The sequence below is a fragment of the Microcaecilia unicolor genome, chromosome 4 (assembly GCF_901765095.1).
Source record: "Microcaecilia unicolor chromosome 4, aMicUni1.1, whole genome shotgun sequence".
NCBI lineage: Eukaryota > Metazoa > Chordata > Amphibia > Gymnophiona > Siphonopidae > Microcaecilia > Microcaecilia unicolor.
Genome location: NC_044034.1, coordinates 27,225,400 through 27,245,518, shown reverse-complemented (window position 1 = coordinate 27,245,518; position 20,119 = coordinate 27,225,400). Strand labels below are relative to the sequence as shown.

The 20,119-nt window shown below is 44.8% G+C and overlaps 2 protein-coding genes across 3 annotated transcripts in view; both read right to left on the bottom strand.

The window, feature by feature from the left end:
* The window catches only part of CAPN5 (calpain 5), a 252,563-nt gene that overhangs the window by 46,623 nt on the left and 185,821 nt on the right, over positions 1-20,119 (bottom strand). The window lies entirely within an intron of this gene.
* Positions 17,520-17,996, bottom strand: OMP (olfactory marker protein). Its single transcript, XM_030200065.1, has one exon. The coding sequence runs from the start codon at positions 17,994-17,996 to the stop codon at positions 17,520-17,522; it is 477 nt and encodes a 158-aa protein (XP_030055925.1).

Below are 20,119 nucleotides of genomic sequence, written 5' to 3'. Positions count from 1 at the left end.
TGGAAAGTATATGAATTTATTTGCATTCTGCAGAGGGAAATAAGTATTTAATCCCTCTGGCAAACAAGACCTAATACTTGGTGGCAAAACCCTTGTTGGCAAGCACAGCGGTCAGACGTCTTCTGTAGTTGATGATGAGGTTTGCACACATGTCAGGAGGAATTTTGGTCCACTCCTCTTTGCAGATCATCTCTAAATCATTAAGAGTTCTGGGCTGTCGCTTGGCAACTCGCAGCTTCAGCTCCCTCCATAAGTTTTCAATGGGATTAAGGTCTGGCGACTGGCTAGGCCACTCCATGACCCTAATGTGCTTCTTCCTGAGCCACTCCTTTGTTGCCTTGGCTGTATGTTTTGGGTCATTGTCGTGCTGGAAGACCCAGCCACGACCCATTTTTAAGGCCCTGGCGGAGGGAAGGAGGTTGTCACTCAGAATTGTACGGTACATGGCCCCATCCATTCTCCCATTGATGCGGTGAAGTAGTCCTGTGCCCTTAGCAGAGAAACACCCCCAAAACATAACATTTCCACCTCCATGCTTGACAGTGGGGACGGTGTTCTTTGGGTCATAGGCAGCATTTCTCTTCCTCCAAACACGGCGAGTTGAGTTCATGCCAAAGAGCTCAATTTTTGTCTCATCTGACCACAGCACCTTCTCCCAATCACTCTCGGCATCATCCAGGTGTTCACTGGCAAACTTCAGACGGGCCGTCACATGTGCCTTCCGGAGCAGGGGGACCTTGCGGGCACTGCAGGATTGCAATCCGTTATGTCGTAATGTGTTACCAATGGTTTTCGTGGTGACAGTGGTCCCAGCTGCCTTGAGATCATTGACAAGTTCCCCCCTTGTAGTTGTAGGCTGATTTCTAACCTTCCTCATGATCAAGGATACCCCACGAGGTGAGATTTTGCGTGGAGCCCCAGATCTTTGTCGATTGACAGTCATTTTGTACTTCTTCCATTTTCTTACTATGGCACCAACAGTTGTCTCCTTCTCGCCCAGCGTCTTACTGATGGTTTTGTAGCCCATTCCAGCCTTGTGCAGGTGTATGATCTTGTCCCTGACATCCTTAGACAGCTCCTTGCTCTTGGCCATTTTGTAGAGGTTAGAGTCTGACTGATTCACTGAGTCTGTGGACAGGTGTCTTTCATACAGGTGACCATTGCCGACAGCTGTCTGTCATGCAGGTAACGAGTTGATTTGGAGCATCTACCTGGTCTGTAGGGGCCAGATCTCTTACTGGTTGGTGGGGGATCAAATACTTATTTCCCTCTGCAGAATGCAAATAAATTCATATACTTTCCACAATGTGATTTTCCGGATTTAATTTGTGATGTGCTATCTCTCACTGTTACCAATAACCTACCCTTCAATTATGGGCTGCTCATGTCTTTGTCAGTGGGCAAACTTACAAAATCAGCAAGGGATCAAATACTTATTTCCCCCACTGTAAGTAGTAGTAGTAAATTATTATTATTATTTATTGCATTTGTATCCCACATTATCCCACCTATTTGCAGGCTCAATGTGGCTTACATAGTTTTGTAAACATTGTCGTTACAGGATAGCAGATACATTTAGTATTGTGAAGAAATTAAGTGAGGGAAGAAAGAAGAAGGAGGGGAGTGAATAGGGCAATTAACTGAGTGGGTTTGGTGAGGTGGACTAGTCTGAACTCTGAAAAGACTGATTCAGCCACCCCCATATGGGGGGCTCCTGCACTGAAGTGTGTGTGTCAGATGACTGGGCCAGGGGTGCCTTCACCAGAGGGGCTCATCAGGGGTGCCCTGGATCAGATAGACTGGGCAGACTTGAGGGGCCCTACTGGGCCACCAGGAAATTTTTAGGAGGTGGAAAGATTTGGGGAGTCTGGTTGGCCTTTATTTTTAAAGTCTCAGTTTAGGTCGGTGAGCGCATAACTCCTCCTTACCCACAGACAGGAAATGAGACATTTGTGGCAAATACAATCTTGCATGCCATCTGTTTACTACATCAGGAGTAAACTTACTTTAGTTTGTGTGTTAGAACGCTGTGCACCTTTCTAATGAATGGTTGACTGTATCAAGACCTTGAACTGGAGTAGACTGGGATGGGAAAGAAGAGTTAGAGACTCTTTCTCCTTGTCTCACTCTAACCCAGGGGTGTGCTGGTAAATTTTTAACAACAGGCTCTTTCTCCGGACGTAGCCAGCTCTGCAGTTGGAAGGGCCAGGGGTGGCCGGGTGGGGGGAGCAACACTTGCCTCTCTCTCCTCCCTCCCTTCGTGCGGGCACACTAGGCATACCTTTGCTGGCAACCAATAAATGGACTGCCACCACTCCCAATGTCTTGCTCTGAGCAGCAGGCTGGAACTTCTCTCACATGCTCCAGAAGTCCCAGCCTGCTGCCCAGAGCCTGAAACAAGGAGCGGGGAGCAGCAGTAGTCTATTTACTTGGCTGGCAGGGCTCAGCATCCCCACCAGCAAAGTAAAAGAGAATTCAGCTGGGGGCCCAAGCCCACATTTTGGGAGCCAGTTGTTAAAGTAGCCATGGAGGGCCCTACTTTAACAACCGGCTCCCAAAATTCTTAAAAACTTAACAACCGGCTCTTGCGAGCCTGTGAGAGCCTGCTCCAGCACACCACTGCTCTAACCTTACCTCTTTGTCATCTCCTCCCCTTTCTCCTTTTTCTTGTCCTTTCTTCTGTCTGCTGCCCCTTTTGCTCACTCCCTTCTTCCCCTCTTTGAAGAGCTCTCTCCCCGACCCAGTTACTTTTTTAGTCTCTCTCTTCTCCAGCCTGTTCCTGCTTACTCCTTCACCTTTTCAGCTTCTCTTCTCTTTACCACCTCCCCCTTTTGTCTCCCTTCTCTACCATCTGTCCTCCAAGTGAATAAGTAGCCCCGGTGAAGTCCCCCCCCCAGACTCTCACTCACGTGTTGCCTCCTCCTTTCCCCTAAGCCCCCTTGTCTTCTTTCTTTCACTAGAACTAGCCGACTTGTTATACGCACATAAAGAAACCCATGCTTGCACAATGCAGACCACTGTGAAATCCGAAAGGAAACAAAAAGACTTACTAAGAAAATATGTGGCAAACTCTTGCAAGAAATATCACAAAAGGCATGCACCCCATACATTTCCACAGTAATAGTGTCAATGTTTTGCACTAAAGTCATGTTAGCCTAGAACAAAGTTCGGTTTAGGTGTTACACAAATTTTTGTATCATTTCCAGGTATGGCGCCTGAAAGCTCAAATCAAAGGGGATGGGACTACTACTACTACTACTATTTAGCATTTCTATAGCGCTACAAGGCATACGCAGCGCTGCACAAACATAGAAGAAAGGCAGTCCCTGCTCAAAGAGCTTACAATCTAATAGACAAAAAATAAATAAAGTAGCAAATCAAATCAATTAATGTGAACTGGAAGGAAGAGAGGAGGGTAGGTGGAGGCGAGTGGTTACAAGTGGTTACGAGTCAAAAGCAATGTTAAAAAGGTGGGCTTTCAGTCTAGATTTAAAGGTGGCCAAGGATGGGGCAAGATGTAGGGGCTCAGGAAGTTTATTCCAGGCGTAGGGTGCAGCGAGACAGAAGGCGCGAAGTCTGGAGTTGGCAGTAGTGGAGAAGGGAACAGATAAGAAGGATTTATCCATGGAGCGGAGTGCACGGGAAGGGGTGTAGGGAAGGACGAGTGTGGAGAGATACTGGGGAGCAGCAGAGTGAGTACATTTATAGGTTAGTAGAAAAAGTTTGAACAGGATGCGAAAACGGATAGGGAGCCAGTGAAGGGTCTTGAGGAGAGGGGTAGTATGAGTAAAGCGACCCTGGCGGAAGACGAGACGGGCAGCAGAGTTTTGAACCGACTGGAGAGGGGAGAGGTGACTAAGTGGGAGGCCAGCAAAAAGCAGATTGCAGTAGTCTAAACAAGAGGTGACAAGGGTGTGGATGAGGGTTTTGGTAGAGTGCTCGGAAAGAAAGGGGCGGATTTTACGGATGTTGTAAAGAAAGAAACGACAGGTCTTGGCAATCTGCTGGATATGAGCTGAGAAGTAGAGAGAAGAGTCAAAGATGACCCCAAGGTTTCGAGCTGAGGAGACAGGGAGAATGAGAGAGCCATCAACCTACCCTTTTGTATCCAAATACCACCAACACACACCACTTCCTGAATCCTCGGCAGGTCACTATGCTTTCAGCATTGCAGTTCAACACGATCTCATTCCATGGTGAAGTTTAGATACTTCAGGAAATTCCACTACTGACCTTAACACTCTGGTCTCTTGTATCACTACACGTGTCTGCTAATGGATTTTCAAGGGCCGCTCATCTCTCAAATATCACTTTTAATTTATCCTGGATATTTTTGTATGATGCACTTATCATTAGATCCTTTGATTATTCTCTAGAGTACACGAGGTGAAAAATACTATTTTAACATTCAAAAAGCCGTTACCAGGGACCACACATGCAGATTGCTAACCTTCTCAGATGGTGAAATTACGTCTCTGCTGGCACCCAGGACATGAACCATGAAGGATGACAAAATGACTGTGTTAGGTGCCTTCGCGGCTTAGTAAAAGGGCCCCTAAGACCACAAGATACAGATTTTTGTTTTTCCTAGTACTTGAGGTACAAAATAAAAGATGCACCTGTAGCAGCCTTCAAGAATAAGAAAAATAAAAAAAACTCAGTGGCTCTCTGTTTCCAAGAAGGGGCAAACCTGATGGAGAAGTATTCGAAACCTAAAGAGTGGTCGATGCAGAAAATACTGCCAGCCTAACCTTGCAGGGGATGACTGCAGGTGCTACGTGCACATTACTACCCCCACAATGCAGAGAGGAGTTGAGTGTAAACCCCCTGGTGGTGGGAATATGACAGCTGACGGGGGATATGATTGAGGTCTACAAAATCTTGACTGGTATAGAACAGGTAGATGTGAATTGATTTTTCACGCTTTCAAAAAGTACAAAGACCAGGGGACACTCAACGAAATTATATGGAAATACATTTTAATCAAATAGGAGGAAATATTTTTCAACTCAAAGAATAGTTAAGCTCTGGAACTCATTGCCTGAAGATGTGGTAACGGCGGTTAGCGTTATTTGGGTTTAAAAAAGGGGTTGAACAAGTTCCTGGAAGAAAAGTCTACAGTCTGCTATTGAGATAGATATGGGGGAAGCCGCTGCTTGCCCTGGGATTGGTAGCATGACATATTGCTACTTTTCGTGTTTCTACCAGGTACTTATGACTTGGATTGGCCACTGTTGAAAACAGGATATTGGGCTAGATGGACCATTGGCCTGACCCAGTATGGCTATTTTTATGTTCTGATATTACACTTAATAAAAATTGATGTTATCATTGTCATGGTTGTTTCCCCAATTAAACAACATCGGCCAAGGAACTTAACAAGAAAATATTTAAATATTAAAATAAAGTACTAAAGTTGTAATTAGTTGCTCAAGTTTATGCAACAATTAGGTGTTTCAAACAGAAATTCAAATTAGTGTGTGTGTGTGTGTGTGTTTTTTAACAGAACTTTAGTTTCGCTTCTACACAACACCAAAACCCAGAATATAACTCTTAAAAAGGTTCATACTCGGCTAAGTATTCCACTTATTCATTTAGATCATTTCTACAGAATTACTCAATTAAACTCAACTACAAACTCAATACTTCACATTTTCTTTTCATCCTTTTGTTTTCAGGTTCCACTACTCAGACACCTCTTTAAGACAATGAATCACATAAGTATTCTTTATTCACCCTCTCTCTGTCTCAATATCAGGGTTTACCCTCAAATTTTAATATTCAGTTACTTATTTCTTTCGAGGTGCTCTCTTATACTTTGGGTGCCAGGAGAGATCTTCCAGAGACCGTTGTCCAAATAGATGTCATCTCTCTTCTTTCTTCTCCTTGGTACCTACTCCCTGCCTTTAATAAATCAAAAGAGAAAACCCTAAATCTCCCTATGTCTGTGCATTTCTCTTTTTATTGTGTCCTTTTTTTCTTGTCTCTATTTGTGTGTCTAGCTACCTAGTGACAGAAATGAATTAGTATTTTTCTCAACTAGCCAACCAGAATTTTTCCAGTTACTCTGATACCCACACTTGTTCTTTTTTTTTTCAATTGTTGTTTCTTTCCATACACAATTTCTAATTGCAAATAAGAGCTTGGAAGATTCAGGGGTATAGTTACTAAGGTGCATTAGCATTTCTAACGTGCCCTTAAATTTAAGGCATGTTAAACGCTAATGCACTTATAGATTTCTATGGGCGTGTTAGCATTTAACGCGTGTAAACCATTTACGTGCGCTAAAAACACTAACGAGCCCATAGCGCACCTTAGTAAACGTAGGCGTCAGTCAAGTTAAATTCACATCCTTCTTAACCAACATTAAGTTTTAGACTTGTAATTCTCCCTGTTAAATTCTATCACCTTTGTGCTTCCAGCTAGCCTTTCACAGACACTGTCTTTAACGGACAACAGCTTAAGTGGTCGACTTCTACACAGGCTTTAAACTAGTGGAGAGCAAATGCAAGTTCAGAATTTTCCCTCACCTTACAAAACTTAAAATATAAATTATATGTATTTCATCAACCTTCTGATTAAAATCATCACAGACTTACAGAGCCCTCCATCCTCAAGTTGGCTCTTTTATTCCAGACTTTTCAACACTCAGGGGGTCTTTCACTAAAGATTAACTTGGGTTATCTGTATCAGGGCTCATAGGAATAAAATGGACCCTGCTGCAGATAACTCAACCTAATCTTTAGTAAAAGACCCCCCTCATATTTTTACAGACACTTAGTTCATACTTAAGCTTACATGCTTTAGTAACTTAAAAATTCATAGTTGCTCTCACGGTCTCTCACACACTCCCAGTAACTTTTGTTATAAATTACTGTCCACGCTGTCCTCTGGTCAGCTCAAAATTAAACCAGTTTTAACCATTTACACTTCCACTCTGATGTTCATTCATCCACGTCTTCTCTCAGGAAAATTCCCAACCCCACTGACCAGGGTTGCCAGGTGGAAAAATTTTTTCCCACCCAAACCAGCCCAAAACCCGCCCAAACTCAAACCCCGCCCCTGACACCCCCACCCCCGCCGTCATCAACCCCGCCCCCGCAGTCATCGGCCCCGCCTCCCCCGTCATCGGCCCCGCCCAGAACATCACTAACCCCGCCCAAAACGTCACTAACCCCGCCCCCGTGGCTGAAAAAACCGCCTAAAAAACCGCCCAAAAGACAAAAAAGAAGTCCAAAAAACCGCAACCCGCCGCGGGCAAAAATTTCCCGTGGCGGGTCGCGGAAAACCGCCCACCTGGCAACACTGCCACTGACTAACAATCAGTTTTAGAATGCCAGCAGCTTGCTTGAGAAACCACGAGGCAGCTTCATGCTCCCTATGCAACCTGCCTGTAACTATTACTATACTATATTCTGGTAACTTTTTTTTAGCTAGACCAAGATTATCGCCCTTGCAGTCAGGCCTTGAGGGCCACAAGGACATCCCACTATGACTATTTAGCAGACGTATCTGTAGACAATCTGTCAAATAACTGGGTTCATTTGCATAACCTGGTCACCATGGAAACCATGTGGGTGCCGCCCTCAGCAGATCAAAGCAGAAGTCTCCAGAAGTTGCATTTATTTTTACCTGTTCAAATTTTCATCAAATAAAAACGGATGAACGTTGTAAGGTTCTGGGTGTGTCACACAAACCACTGTGCAAGAGCAAATACAAGGAATACACAGAACTGTACAGAGTTATCAATGTGTCCTTTGTGCGCCCCCCCCCCCCGGCCCAATTTGCCACCGCCAATGAGAGGAGTTGGTGGGTTAGGACCAATTTTTGGGACCCTCTGTACTGACACCCTGTGCAGCTTCACCTTTCACAGATGACATTGGTACAGCTCTGGGAAACAGTTGTCTGGTGATGTGACAACAGCTCAACTGCCAGCTTCTTGCTCATCTCTTTTCCAACTGAAGTGAGGGGTGATGTTTCGATATTGTTTTTTTCAATGGCTAGAGACGGGTAGGTTCCCTATAAATAATCCCGCAGAGTTTGCCTGTCCCTCGCTATTGAAAATGTGGCAGTGAAACAGCACCACCCACTGGCAGGATTGTAGAGAGAGGACTCCCGCTCAGCTTTGCGAGAGAACAGTTCTCTTCTCCTGTCCCCCAGCTGGAAACCCATCTTCACATTTCGATGGTGCCTCACTAAGGCAAGCAAACCAAATTTTCCAAAAGCACATGCGTTAATTGAAACAAATAAAAAATATTAGTAGATGTGATGGTGCCAGGGTACATGGATACTTTTTTCTTAGCCTATTCTATGCTATGAAAGCATGTTCGTGATTTAGCGTCAACTACAAATCTGTAGGTAAAAGGCTCCCATGGACTTTGCAGACAGTAGGACAATTGCATCCCCCTCCCCTCCGCCATCTCTGTACATGGATGTGTATATCTGATATGCACTCTGCAAGTATCAAAACAGAAGATCATTTTTTTTGTTACACGTCTTCACAGAAATGTTGGCGGGTGCAAGGAACAGTTAACAGAATTCAGGGAAGCCTAGGATAAGTACAGAACACTTTTATTTGTGAAAGGGATGATAGGGACCAACATGATAGTGATCACGTAAGTAAATAGGGATTTACGGGCCATATCTGCAGTCAAGCACTTCTACTATACACCAGGGGCGTAGCCAGACCTCGCTGGGAAGGGGGGGGCCAGAGCCTGAGGTGTGGGGGGGGGGGGGGGGCACTGTTTAGCCGCCTCCCCAGTCGCCACATTGGACCCCCCCGCCGACGACCCCCTTGAACCCCCTTCCTGCCACCAATCCTCCCTCGCCGTCCGCCCCGCCGCCGCATCAGATACCTTGTTTGCTGGCAGGGGTCCCCGAACCCCGCCAGCCGAAGAGAGTCCTTCTTCAGTGCCGGAGTAGCGCCTTCGTTGAACGAAGCTCCTGGTGCGATCAGCTGCTTCTGACGCCTTACATCCTGCACCGTGCAGGACGTAAGGCATCAGAAACAGCTGATCGCACCAGGAACTTCGTTGAACGAAGGCGCTACTCTGGCGCTGAAGAACAGAAGACTCTCTTCAGCTGGCGGGGTTCGGGGATCCCCGCCAGCAAACAAGGTATCTGATGCAGCGGCGGGGCGGGTGGCGACGGGAGGGGGGTTCAAGGGGATCGTCGGCAGGGGGGCCAGGGCCAAATCTAGGGGGCCCAGGCCCCACGTAGCTACGCCACTGCTATATACATCTCTGACAAATGCACGAAGAACACACAATAGATAGACCAGAGCAAGGGAGCAGATACAGAATGATAGTTTCAGGTTGTTTGGTGGCAGGATCCATTTCCCAGCTGGAATCTGTGTACTGCCACTGAATGGCTGTATTTTCTTTTGCAAAACTAGAGTTAGCCTATGTGTACATCAACTTAAGCATTAACGATTTGCTTAATGCTGTTTTCCAAAGGGCTACTCGCAGTGAAAACAAAGGCTAGATCAGGGGTGTCCAACCTCGGCCCTCGCCGGGTTGGGTTTTCAGGATTTCTACTATGAATATGCATGAGATCAATTTGCATACAATGGAGGAAGTGCATGCAGATAGATTTCACACATATTCATTGGGGAAATCCTGAAAATCTGACTAAATTGCGGCCCTTGACGAGCGAGGTTAGACACCCCTGGGCAAAACAAAGAAAAATGGGTCAGTGATTATTCAAAATCTAATTTGGTTCTGTCTACGGTTCAGCAGATCAGAAGTTATGGCTCGTGGAAGGTGCCAGCTTGACAGCACAAGAAACAGGTATTGCAAGGGTAGCAGAAGTGCAAGCGTTTTCCATATAGAGCCGTTCAAACATACATCAGCCCCTCTGTAGGCTCATTCACATCACAAATTACCTCACCGGTGCATGTTGGTGGTTATGTCATACATAATGTAACATGTGGCACAAACCAAATCATCCATTAGTTTATATAATACAGTTCATGACACTATTCCAAACATGGCTGTCCAAGGTCAGTTGGATGCTCCACTGCAGGGCTGCCGTGATGGAGATACGGTTTGTGGACCTGATTGGAGATGCAGAAGAAGAAAAGAAGACCTAGCACAACACCGCCACCTAACAGCTAGCTTTTGTGCCAGGTTCTGGAGAAAATTTGACCTATGCCTCTACATTAGGTGTCCCCAAATTTTGGGGTTGAGGGCCACATTGGACCTTTCAAGTCACTAAAAGAACCTCAGAATTGGCGAGTTTGCTGAGTGGCTGGGGGAAAGGTGTGGGTGGGAGGGGGGAATACCATAGCCAAAGGGTAAGTCCAACCTCCTCCTTCTTGCCCTGCAGTGCAATGTATTTATAATTCTGGTCTGCAGTTTAAGGACTTCTGGCATAAAGGACAACAGTTCAGCATCTCGCCTTCCCCTCCCCACTGTGGTCCAACATCTCCCCTCTCTTCCTTCCATGCGGTCAAACATCTCTCCCTTTTTCCTTCTCATTCCCCTTCCTACCCTGTGGTCCAGTATATCCTCTGTATTCTCCTCTTTTCCCTAACCCCTCCCCCCAACATGGGTACAGACGCTCTCCTCTTCCCTCCCGCTGATTACAGGATCCCTTCAAATCTCATCTCCTCCTCCTGATGCATTCCACTGTCTCTCAAGCAGAAATGAAAGAAACTACAGCATGAGCCCTGGACCTTCCCTGACTCTGCTGTACTCCGCCTCCCATGGGAAAACAGGAAGTTGAATCAGAGGCAGCAGGATGCAGTAGTGTTTAATTACTGCAGACAAAGAAAACAGGGGTTGAAGTCACCAAAATGCAAATGTTCAAGACTGTCAATCTTTTGGACATTATTTCAAGTCTTTTATTGACTTTTATTGTGTGGGAAAGCGCGGGGTACAAATGTAATAAATAAATAAGTCTTAAACATTTGCAATTTGGTGACTTCCACCCCTATTTTATTTCTATTTTGACTTTCTGTGGAAGCTTTTTGTTTTCCTTTTTTTGACTCCTTAATTGCTGCCGAAGACCTGGTAGGATACAACAGTGGTAGGATGGGCGTGATTCAAATTTGAACAGGACAAAGTAGTTTGGGGAAAACATGTCCACAGGCCAATTTTAGCCTGCAGGTGTAGTTTTTCGGACACCTGGTCTACATTTTCCCTTCCATCTCTCTGAAGAGTAAGGGTGAAACCTAAGCTCTACATCTCTTCCCATTACATCCCAGTGAAGGTCAATAAAGGTGATCACCCCCAGTACCAGAACAGACTGCAGTATTCCAACAGAATCATTTGCTTTTCAGGACTGGTTTTTAAACACATAAGACAAGGCGATATGACAGTCCAAGGAAAGAAAAAGGCTGAAAACGACCGACATTCTCCTCGACTACTCTGACATCAGTCAAAACTCCCAGATTATACTCTGCAGCTTAAATGTCTTATCTCTACTATAATAAAAGGCATCTTCAACGTTCTGAAGCTGACTCCTTGGCTTCAAGTGAAGGGTTCATTAGGATCGTTAAGTTCGTCGCTCTGTCACCATCTCTGTCGGCCCCGCCCTCGCGCCTCTGATAGGTCCGCCACCCTCGACGTCATCACGTTTTGATGTCGAGGGCGGCGGACCTATCAGAGGCACGAGGGTGGGGCGGACAGAGATAGTGACAGAGCGACGAACATGAAGAAAAAAAAAACCCCTTCACTTCAGCCACGGAGTCAGCTTCACCACGTTGCAGGTGGGTGGCTGGAGGGGAGGGAAAGAGAGGGGGCAACTACCCTGTAACAGGGAGGGAGGGGGGGCAACGATGCTGGAACTAACTTGGAGGGGGGCCAGATGGACCCAGAAACTGGGATGGAGGGAGGGGGGGAAACGACCCTGGAACAGGGTGGGTGGGAGGGAGGGACAGCGGACACTGGAATTTGGAGGGGCGGACCCTGGAACTTAGAGGGGGGCCAGGCGGACCCAGAAACTGGGATAGAGGGAGGGGGGACCATGAAACTGGAGGGGTGGGGGGAAACGACCCTGGAGCTGGGTGGGTGGGAGGGAGGGAGGGAGGGAGGGAGAGCGGACACTGGACCTTGCAGGGGGTGCGGACCCTGAAACTGGGAGGGAGGGGGCCCCTGGCACACACTCTCATTCTCACACACACTCTCGCACACAGTCTCACTCTCTCTGTCACACACACTCACACATTCACTCTCGCTCTGTCACACACACTCACACATTCACTCTTTCTGTATCACACACTCACTCTCACACACACTCCGAGGAAAACCTTGCTAGCGCCCGTTTCATTTCTGTCAGAAATGGGCCTTTTTACCTAGTCTTTAATAATGAGAGTAAATTTTTAAAAAAAGGACAGGATCCTAAAACACTGTGCTGCAATTCATATTATTTATTATAAAGCACAAATGTAAGCTGAATAAGCAAGCTGTGAGATAAAAACACATTTAACAGTGATTTGCACACTATAGAAAATAATAGTATATACATTTCTCTCACAGATACAAATTCCTATAGAATGCTTGCAACATATATTTAACGCATTTAGAAACAACGGATTGTGGATAAATCTTTCAGCATTATCATCATACAACCCCTTCATTGTTCACTTGTCTTTAGATTGTTCTCTTGTCTTTTAGATTGTAAGCTCTTTGAGCAGGGACCGTCCTTCTATGTCTAAATTGTACAGCGCTGCGTAACCCTAGTAGCGCTTTAGAAATGCTAGTTAGTAGTAGTAGTAGTAGGTTCAATAGAAATGGAGACCTGGAATGATTTGACGGGTTGATTAAAGTCAAGTTGAAGACTTCACACACAGTTGCAGTAGAAACTTCTTTGCCATGGCGCTCTGATCATCACATCCTTCCATAATTCTGCACTGAATAACAGGATCCTTTCAAGACTGTGATACCTTTTATTGAGCCGGCACGAAAACTAGACACATGGATGAGTTTGGTGATCCACAGGGGTCCTTTCTTCAGATGGAAGCAGCTCCCCCTGTTGGCAGTCCATGAGAGTAAGAACCCTACTTGGTGCCGCTTGTGGCAAACATGAAAACTTTCATTCCAAAGGAAAGAACTGGAATGTGCATTCAAGGACCACTACAGCCCCTGCATACAACTTTCAGTGGAGATGATCAAACCCAACTTAAATAACGATGACTGAAATATATGTGTATATTATAAAATATAGCCAAAATAATTTCACTGAAACTCCATGTGCTTAGAAAAGAAGGTTATCTTCCATACGATATTTCTTATTCAATAATATCAACAATATCTATATATATAAAACTCACCCTCAACGTTCTATTGTCTGCTGAAGTCACTGAAGCCAAGGTTCGTATGTTCGAAGCTCTGAAGCCAAGAAAATCACAGTCTCTGGGCCCTGCCCTCGCGTCAAACGTTATGACGTTGAGGGTGGAGCAGATTCTCACCTCCAACGATCTACTCAGGCCACAAACTCCGGATTTCTACACTGTAGCTCTGCTCCGTCCTCGAGGGCGGGGCACGAAAACCGCCACCCACACAGAGCTACAACGGAAACAGCAGTGGTGCACGCACCGAACCAGGTAAAACAGCGACGAGCCATGCAGCCATGAAACCCTTGCTAGCGCCTGTTTCATTGCGCTCAGAAACGGGCCTTTGTTTACTAGTTTAATTATAATATGAGAAAAAAGTTTTGCCTCAGAAACTTCTTAGACAGGAATGCGTTCACATGAAATGAAATCATTGACTAAAACAATCTCCTGAAAATATTTTTTGTACATAACAGTGTCCCAGCTTTCTCGGTCTGCTCCGACAATGGCCAGCGTTTCGAAGTAAAAATGCCGCTGCCTCAGGGGATTCAACAGACCTCAATGTGTGAATGCATGTTTTCTCAAATCCACCCTGTTTCTGCCATCCTTGAGGCAGACCGAGAAAGCTGGGTGGACTGACAGAGCCGTTGGAACACTGAAAAAGTTACGTTTTGTCTTTCAAAATTATTTCGGACAAAAAAATATTTTCAGGTCTTTTTTTTGCCAGTGACAGAATTTCACCTCAGCACATTTCTGTTCCCATTATAATTAAATAACAAAACATTGATATAATTGAATAAGAAATATTGCTGAAGTGTGGGAGATTTGTACAGCGCTGCGTAAGTCTAGTAGCGCTATAAAAATGTTTAATAGTAGTAGATAAGCTTGTTTTCTACCCACATGGAGTTTCAGTGAAATATTTTGGATTTAAATACAGTTTATTGATCTTATATTTCATTCCTCATCAATATTTACTGTATTATAACTAGAGCTGTATCAGATAGGATATTTTACTATTCAGCCAAATGCGAATAATGAACAATATTATTCGGCCGAATACAAATAACGAGCATTGAGGTTTAAGATAACAAATTATAAAAGAAACAATGTGAAATCAGAGATCAAGTGTTTATTTCAGTAGGATTTAGCACAGTGGAGCCCTGAATTATTCATTTTCTAATTTAAATCACCATTCAGCCGAATACAAAATAATGTATTTGGGGCACTTTTTGGAGTCGAATCAAATCGAATACGAATCTTCAGTACAGCCCTAATTATAACATATACAGATGTATTTTCAAAGCACTTCGACTTACAAAGTTACACGGGGGCTCATTTTCGAAAGAGAAAAACGTCTAAAAAGTGGCATAAAGTAGCATTTGGACGTTTTTGTCACAAAAATGTCCAAATCAGTATTTTCAAAAACTATTTTTAGATGTGTTTTTTTTTTTTTTAAATGAAGTCCATCAGAAGTGCGTTCGAAACAGAAGGCACGAGCGTGTTGGGGGTGTTTTGAAGGCGGGATTAGGGCGTGCCTAACACTTGGTCATTTTACAGCCATAATGGAACAAAATTAAAACGTTCAGGCAGGGCTTTATTTGAGGGGGGGTACTCGGGGGTACTCAGTACCGGCACCTTTTCCATTGTCTTCTAAAATTGACCCATGGACCCCAAGTTTTAGTGAAAGAGCTCAGGCGCTACACACCAATTCTGCCTTGTCATAGATTCTGTGACTGGCTCCAGGGGGCCTGGCTATTGTGGGGTGGGTCTCTCAGTGATCACCTCACCCCTGAAGGGTGGCCTAGCATTTGGGTACCGGCACCTTTTTCGCTAGTAAAAATGCACTGCGTCCAGGACTAAAACCAAGACGTTTTGGTCTAGACCCGTCTTCAGAACAAATAAGGCACAAAAAGGTGCCCTAAATGACCACTGGAGGGAATCAGGGGTGACCCCCCCAATACCCCCCCTAGTGGCCACTGACCCCCTCCCACCCAAAAAATGTGAATACGAATATGACTTACCATCTCTATGACAGCTGCAGATGTTAAAAGCCAGATCTATTAGAGCAGCATACAGGTCCCTGGAGTAGTGTAGTGTTCGGTGCAGTACACAGTGGGTGACCCAGGTCCCTATCGCCCTCTACCTGTCACACTTGTGGTGGAAACTGTGACCCCTCCCAAGGTCACCAAAAATCCACATATACGTGCCACCTTCACCCATAAGAGCTACTGTAGTGATGTGCAATGGGGGACAGTGGGTTTTGGGTGGGCTTTGGAGGGCTCAGGGGACAAGATAAGGGAGCAAAGGTGAGATGTGTACCTGGGAGCATTTTATGAAGTCCACTGCCCCACTGCTCTCCTGGTATGTCTAGGGACCAGTCTACTAAAAATTCTGGCTCCTCCTACATCCCAATGGCACGAATCTCGACGTTTTGCACCTATTCGTGTTTTTTTTTTTTCGAAAATGGCTCAAAAAACAAAGCGTCCAAATCACAAAAAACCTTGTTCAAAACAGTATTTTAAAAAAAAAAAAAAAGTTAGACGTTTTTCTTTTTTTGAAAATGACTTCCTTTCCTTTTCGTTTTCCTTTGTGGGAAAACGTCCAAAATCGGACTTAGACATCGTATCGAAAATGCCCCGCATAGTAAGCTATGGAACTTTGTAAATCTAAATGCTTTGAGAATAAGCCCCGAAGTCACCTCATAAATACAATACCACATTGTAGGGTATATGTGAACGGGGGATCAACATACCATAGCACACCTCCAGCTTAGCACTAGTCACAGGAGCCTCTTAATAACAGTTGATGCATGCCAATGCTATTAGCACGTGCTATCTACAGCAGGACCCATTAAATAAACACATACGATAATAGCATCACTAGTGCTGCCATTAAATTATCCCCATAATCGGATATTTGCTGTTATGGCAGATTTCATTAACATATGCTTTGAGTTAAAACATTGCCTTTCATAAACCACCTGTTGATAATCTCTGTTTAAAAGAATACCCATTTTTGCATAATGAAGCCATTCTGAGCTACGTCTTTGATATATAGCTGCTGTAAAACGAGCACAACGGTAGAAACCTCTCTTCCCTATGCAATGCACATCACCACTTCTGCAGGATCAACTTTACTAAAGTAGCTCCCTGCTTGCGTCCCAGAGTCTCCCTGTCTGCATTACACAGGAGAGAGTGCAGACACATTACTGCTATACTTTCAGAGCCAAGAACTGCCCAGCAAAATAACCTTACAGACACACACACTGCGATCGTTCAGCTTCTGCCCCACTGACAGAAATGCAGGTGCTTTCCGGAGATGTACATCATCTCACATTGTTTACATGTGCGTTAGGGGCGCTCTCACTTGTTAAAATACATCGTTTTAGAGCCAGATGAAGCCAAAGTTTGATTCTGTTTACAAAAAGTAATCTGTTTTTTTTTTTCTCTTGCATGTCATTAACAGATTGGTGAGGGTGGGTGGAGGGAATTAACACTCAACCTACGGAACTGTTCACCATCTAGCTTTGGAGATGGAATTTTTCAATACAAATTAAGGGCAATCACCGAGTTTGAGGCAAATGGAATTCCCCACGTGACTACCAAAGACCTACTGTTGCCTTAAACTAAAAAAAAAAAACATTATTTAGGATGCATCAACAGAATGGCTTGGACAATCACCTTCACAGCCAAAGGTTTATACAGGCCAGTGAATGTAAAGCTCCTAAATTTATAGTGGACAGTTTCTTCATAGAAGCAATAAAAATTCTGGAGTAATTTTCAGTAGCCCACACAGGTATAAAGTCCAATCTAGTAGGTAACTTTCAAACAGATTACATGCGCAGACTCCCTTCAAGGATTTGCTTATGTGGGCACACGGCTATAAAAATCCATGCAGATTTTGCACCTCGTTTTATGCAGGACAAAAAAAAAGGGGGAGGGGAGTCCTTGTGCACAGATTGTCCTACATACATACACACACACATCCTACGCACATGAATGCCCTTTTTAATGTGGCTAAAAGTTCACACTTTGGGAACCCAAAGTTATTCCCGTTGAAGGTTTCGTGAAGGATAAATTTACTTGGGTAAAAGGCTCTGTAAATAGTGTGAAAAATATACTGCATAAGCATCTAATAAAGATTTTCTACAGATTTCTGTGGCATTATTTACTATAACATAATAGTTCCTCCTCCCCCCTCCTCAACCCCCCCCCCCCCGGTTAAACGCTGTGACGGTGGCTAGAAATCAAACTTTGAAGCTAATGGAGCACTTCACGCTGGCTGGATCAGCGCCTTCCGAGAAGGTGAACATAAAGTACATCACCTTGCGAATTTTCGCCAGCTCACTTATCCTTTCTCCAAACTCCTGGGCATCCGCCTCATTGCACTCCACCTCTTGCTGACCTGGTTTCTTCCAGAAGATTCCATGCGGCTCCAGCAGCTGCCGGGTCATGAGGTTGGTGAGGTCGGGTGTCCAGTGCTGCGACGTTCCCGTTATTGTCAGCTTTCCGGGCTTCTTCAGCTGTATTTTCCACCGCAGGAAGCGGAGGTTTTGCTGAGCAAAGTCCAAATGGTAGATGTACTCATTGGACTGCAACAGTTTCTCGCCATCTTGAGGCCTCTCCTTCTTCTGCTGGAGGCTCTGGACCCGCAGACGCATGCACTTGGTCTGCTGGACATCTTCCACGAAAGGTAGCTCCAGCAGTGATGGATTAGCTGCCATACCTGCTGCCCGACTCCTCACTGGCAAGGTTCCTCAGTGAACAAAGTTTTCACACAGGACAGAATAACCCAGCAAAGTGAAATCTTGCAACCAACTCTTCTCCCCTCCTTTGCTCCATATGGTGCTAAGCAACCCTGGTCACTGACGCAAGGTGCTTTTGTAGGGAAGTTCCTCTGGGTGTCCTCTCCACTAATTTAGAGATTAAGAACAGATACCAGGCACCTGTATAACAGTCTACAGGGAGGAGATCTGTGAAGTCAATCGCCTTAGCAACCACTTTGAGCAGAAGGCAAGGGGAGTTGTTTGTATTTAAACAAGGACTTTTTCAACAGGGTCGCTGATAGCGTGGAGCAGACTGTGATAAATCACAGCGCCAAATGCCACTGTTTATGGACATCTCTTAAAATTCTAGGGCGTCTAGAGAATTTCATGGAAAAATAATTTAAAAAATACAGTTACATCACCAGTATAGGGTTATTTAAGCAGTAGAAATGAGAATCCGAGTCAAATTGTTCTGCAAATGAAGGACAGCCTTTTGGTTAGCACAGTGGGCTGCGGAACTGGGTTCAATTCCCACTGTGGCTCCTTGTGACCCTGAGCAAGTCATTTCACTTTCCACTGACCTAGGTACAAAAATTTAGATTGTGAGCCCACTAGGGACAGTGAAGGTACCTGCATATAATAAATGTAAACGGCTTTGGTTGTACCCCAGAAAGGCAGTATATCAAATCCATGACCATATCCTATATAATAATTCTCACCTCCAACGTTCTGACTTGCTGCCTGGGACCGTGGCTCATTCCGAGTTGGTCTGCTAGGCTCCGTAGATCAGGCTGACATCACCGTAGCCATTATGATGTCAACTTTAGAACCCGGGGGAAAAAAAAACATGCCTCACAGCTGATCCATGTCCAGAGGAGGGTCGCTGGACATGGGTGGCTGGGGAGAGAGGAGGGTCGCTGGACATGGGTGGCTGGAATGGGGGGCAGGGGAGAGAGGAGGGTCGCTGGACATGGGTGGCTGGAGGGGGGACAGGGGAGAAAGGAGGGCTGCTGGACGTGGGTAGCTGCAGGGGAAGAGGAGGGTCGCTGGACATGGGTGGCTGCAGGGGAGCCGAGGAAAACCTTGCTAGCGCCCGTTTCATTTGTGTCAGAAACAGGCCTTTTTTTTACTAGTATATATATATATAAATAAGCACATAATTATTGCCATACTGGGACAGATCGAAGGTCCATCAAGCCCAGCATCTGTTTCCAATTGCGGCCAATCCAGGTCACAAGTACCTGGCAAGATCCCAAACAGTACAATACATTTTATGCTGCTTATCCCAGAAATATCAAAAAATGTTCACAGAGTGTGTAAATGCAAATATGATAGTCTTATATACTTTTAGACTAAAGTGAAGGAGAGTCTCATATATAGTACATGGTGGTATTTCTTTCACTCAATAGGTGAATCCATTACACGTGTTGATGTCTTAATCATTGACTCGACCTCCACCATCCCAATTATATTAACAAAAAAAGACTTACACTGCTTTTTTTACATGTACTTCTCAATAATGCACACTGCACTTATCTTAGGCAGATTGGTGCGCTCTTAAAACCCCGACAGGTTCCCGTTTCGTATTGACTTTGTCAAGGGGGAGTGACACCAGTTCTGTCGACAAAGGAGAAAAAGAACAAGAAAAAAAGGAATCAAGTCTCTTACATATAAACCTTAACCCCATTATTTTAACTTCTCTAAATATTCGCATAACTTTTCCTAAATCGGCTGATGGCTTACCCGATTTCTGCCCCAGGCATTCGTGTGTGCTGGCTTATTCTGATAAAACTAGAAAATGGCGACGGCGTCTTTTTATTATTAGCAAGTAAACAGCTGCCATATATAAATTTGCTAAGGTGGGCGCAAACGTGGCTCCCATCGCCACTCCCGATTTTTGCATATACATCACATCCTGAAAGCTGAAAAAATTATTGCATAATGCCAACTCCGCCAGTTCATATAAGAAACTGGTGGGGACTTGATGTGGATTAGGGCGAGCATTTAAAATATCAGAGATGATATTTAATAATTCATCTTGTGGAATCATAGTGTATAAGGACTTGATGTCAAAAGTAGCC